General features: G+C 41.5%; 1 protein-coding gene across 1 annotated transcript; it reads left to right on the forward strand.

The window, feature by feature from the left end:
• The first annotated feature begins 1,169 nt into the window (after nt 1-1,169).
• LOC138637938 (putative leucine-rich repeat-containing protein DDB_G0290503) lies at nt 1,170-2,477 on the forward strand. Its single transcript, XM_069726856.1, has one exon. The coding sequence runs from the start codon at nt 1,170-1,172 to the stop codon at nt 2,475-2,477; it is 1,308 nt and encodes a 435-aa protein (XP_069582957.1).
• The last annotated feature ends 213 nt before the right edge of the window (nt 2,478-2,690 follow it).

Here is a 2,690-nt window from a genome sequence, read left to right on the forward strand (position 1 = left end):
ACCAGTGCCACTAGAAGCCTGAGCCAGGAGTCGGCTTCCCTCTAACAGCGGCCTCTCCACATTTACTGCTGCACGCAGTCATCTTCCTTGGCTTCCTGCTCACCCTCGTCCCGGCTGCCCCTTTACCTTAACGAAATGTGATGATGTTACAAATTACCTACTATAACTAAAAAAAGAAAAGAACATTGTGTAAGAAATATATTTACTGATCACATTTCTGGGGCAGAAGTTATCGATCCTGGTAAAAACGGATGTGCTGATGGGATTCCTCTGGAGGTTTCCGCCTTTATTGTTAACATTTCCATATCCGACTGTGTGCAGGCGCCTTCATTATGGATGCGGCAAATTATGTGGCAACCAATTGTGGATCATTTTCTTAACTCTCTTTTTTATGTTTTATCATTTTCATTTTTTATTTACGTTTTTTGATCATTTTTGTGTTCTAATATGGAACATGACCATGTATTCCTTTAACTGCCTCAATAATAACTCTTTCAGACACAGTTTCTTTGTTCATTTGTGTTCCTGCAATAGCTGATAACAGAGAACAATATATTATCCCCAGAAATAGGACAAATAAAATTTAAATGTGCTGTATTTATAAGAAAAGAATTCTCAATTATGACCACTAGGTGGCAGCGACATACCAGTGTTTAGTTTGTAGACTATTACTATTGTGACCAGATGTGGCGCCATTGTGCTGCACGACGTGAAGCTCTTCGAAGCCAGCGGTTCAGTATTTTTCTGTTTCATTCTCTTCAAAAAGGTTTATATCCATGAAATATCTAATAATAGTATATATGAAGGATTTAGATTTTTTTATCATGGGGATGGGAAAATTATGCATTCAAATTTAGGAGATTTTTTTTTTTCACTTATTGATTTACGAGTCATTTCTATTTTAAGAAACATGAAATAGTCTCCGAAGACCGGCGGGCACATTGCAGCCAATGTGTACAAGTGTTCAGCAGCTCTGGTGTCAGGCCCCCTCCGGTCTCCGTCCTGAGTGCTGCTCCGACAAATGTCTTATAAAGTGGTAATCCCTGTTATACGATTCTCTCCTCACATGACCTCTGTCACAATCACAAAAAGTGCCCTCCTCATCCCCAGCGATGGAGAAAGTAACTAAAGGTTGATAAGAAGTTACAGCAGAAAAGAATGCACCGGTTATGGAAGGAAACATGGAAAATTGTCAGAGGGCTCACACTCATCTGCGTTTAGAAAATCGTTCTGATGCTGGTCCTGAAAATTCGGAGGAGTGTCATGAAAAGTCAGATGAGTGTCATGAAAAGTCGGATGAGTGTCATGAAAAGTCGGATGAGTGTCATGAAAAGTCGGATGAGTGTCATGAAAAGTCGGATGAGTGTCATGAAAAGTCGGATGAGTGTCATGAAAAGTCGGATGAGTGTCATGAACAGTCGGATGAGTGTCATGAAAAGCCGGATGAGTGTCATGAAAAGTCGGATGAGTGTCATGAAAAGTCGGATGAGTGTCATGAAAAGTCGGATGAGTGTCAAGAAAAGTCGGATGAGTGTCATGAAAAGTCGGATGAGTGTCATGAAAAGTCGGATGAGTGTCATGAAAAGTCGGATGAGTGTCATGAAAAGTCGGATGAGTGTCATGAAAAGTCAGATGAGTGTCATGAAAAGTCAGATGAGTGTCATGAAAAGTCAGATGAGTGTCATGAAAAGTCGGATGAGTGTCATGAACAGTCGGATGAGTGTCAAGAAAAGTCGGATGAGTGTCATGAAAAGTCGGATGAGTGTCATGAAAAGTCGGATGAGTGTCATGAAAAGTCGGATGAGTGTCATGAAAAGTCGGATGAGTGTCATGAAAAGTCAGATGAGTGTCATGAAAAGTCAGATGAGTGTCATGAAAAGTCAGATGAGTGTCACGAACAGTCGGATGAGTGTCACGAACAGTCGGATGAGTGTCACGAAAAGTCGGATGAGTGTCACGAAAAGTCGGATGAGTGTCACGAAAAGTCGTATGAGTGTCATGAAAAGTCGGATGAGTGTCATGAAAAGTCAGATGAGTGTCATGAAAAGTCGGATGAGTGTCATGAAAAGTCAGATGAGTGTCATGAAAAGTCGGATGAGTGTCATGAACAGTCGGATGAGTGTCACGAAAAGTCGGATGAGTGTCACGAAAAGTCGTATGAGTGTCACGAAAAGTCGGATGAGTGTCATGAAAAGTCAGAGGAGTGTCATGAAAAGACGGATGAGTGTCATGAAAAGACGGATGAGTGCCATGAAAAGTCGGATGAGTGTCATGAAAAGTCGGATGAGTGTCTTGAAAAGTCGGATGAGTGTCATGAAAAGTCGGATGAGTGTCTTGAAAAGTCGGATGAGTGTCATGAAAAGTCGGATGAGTGTCCTGAAAAGTCGGATGAGTGTCATGAAAAGTCGGATGAGTGTCATGAAAAGTCGGATGAGTGTCATGAAAAGTCGGATGAGTGTCATGAAAGTACAATCTGATTTATCTCACCTCGCATTTGTCTGACATCCGTATGCAGTCATTCGCATACAGGCAGAATATAACATTTCTCAACAACAAGACCACTAATATGAGGCATGCAGGTAGGACTGGCTTAATATTTCTATTACCTGACTGCTCATATTAATAGGTCATTTACGTCCCGAGGGGGTGACTGATTCCCTTTAAGAGACAGATTTCTAGGGGGACCAAAG

Source organism: Ranitomeya imitator, chromosome 5 (genome assembly GCF_032444005.1).
Source record: "Ranitomeya imitator isolate aRanImi1 chromosome 5, aRanImi1.pri, whole genome shotgun sequence".
Classification (NCBI taxonomy): Eukaryota; Metazoa; Chordata; class Amphibia; order Anura; family Dendrobatidae; genus Ranitomeya; species Ranitomeya imitator.

Excerpts from the sequence above, each read along its gene's own strand:
- LOC138637938 (XM_069726856.1), top strand. The coding sequence starts at position 1,170 with ATGGAAGGAAACATGGAAAATTGTCAGAGGGCTCACACTCATCTGCGT.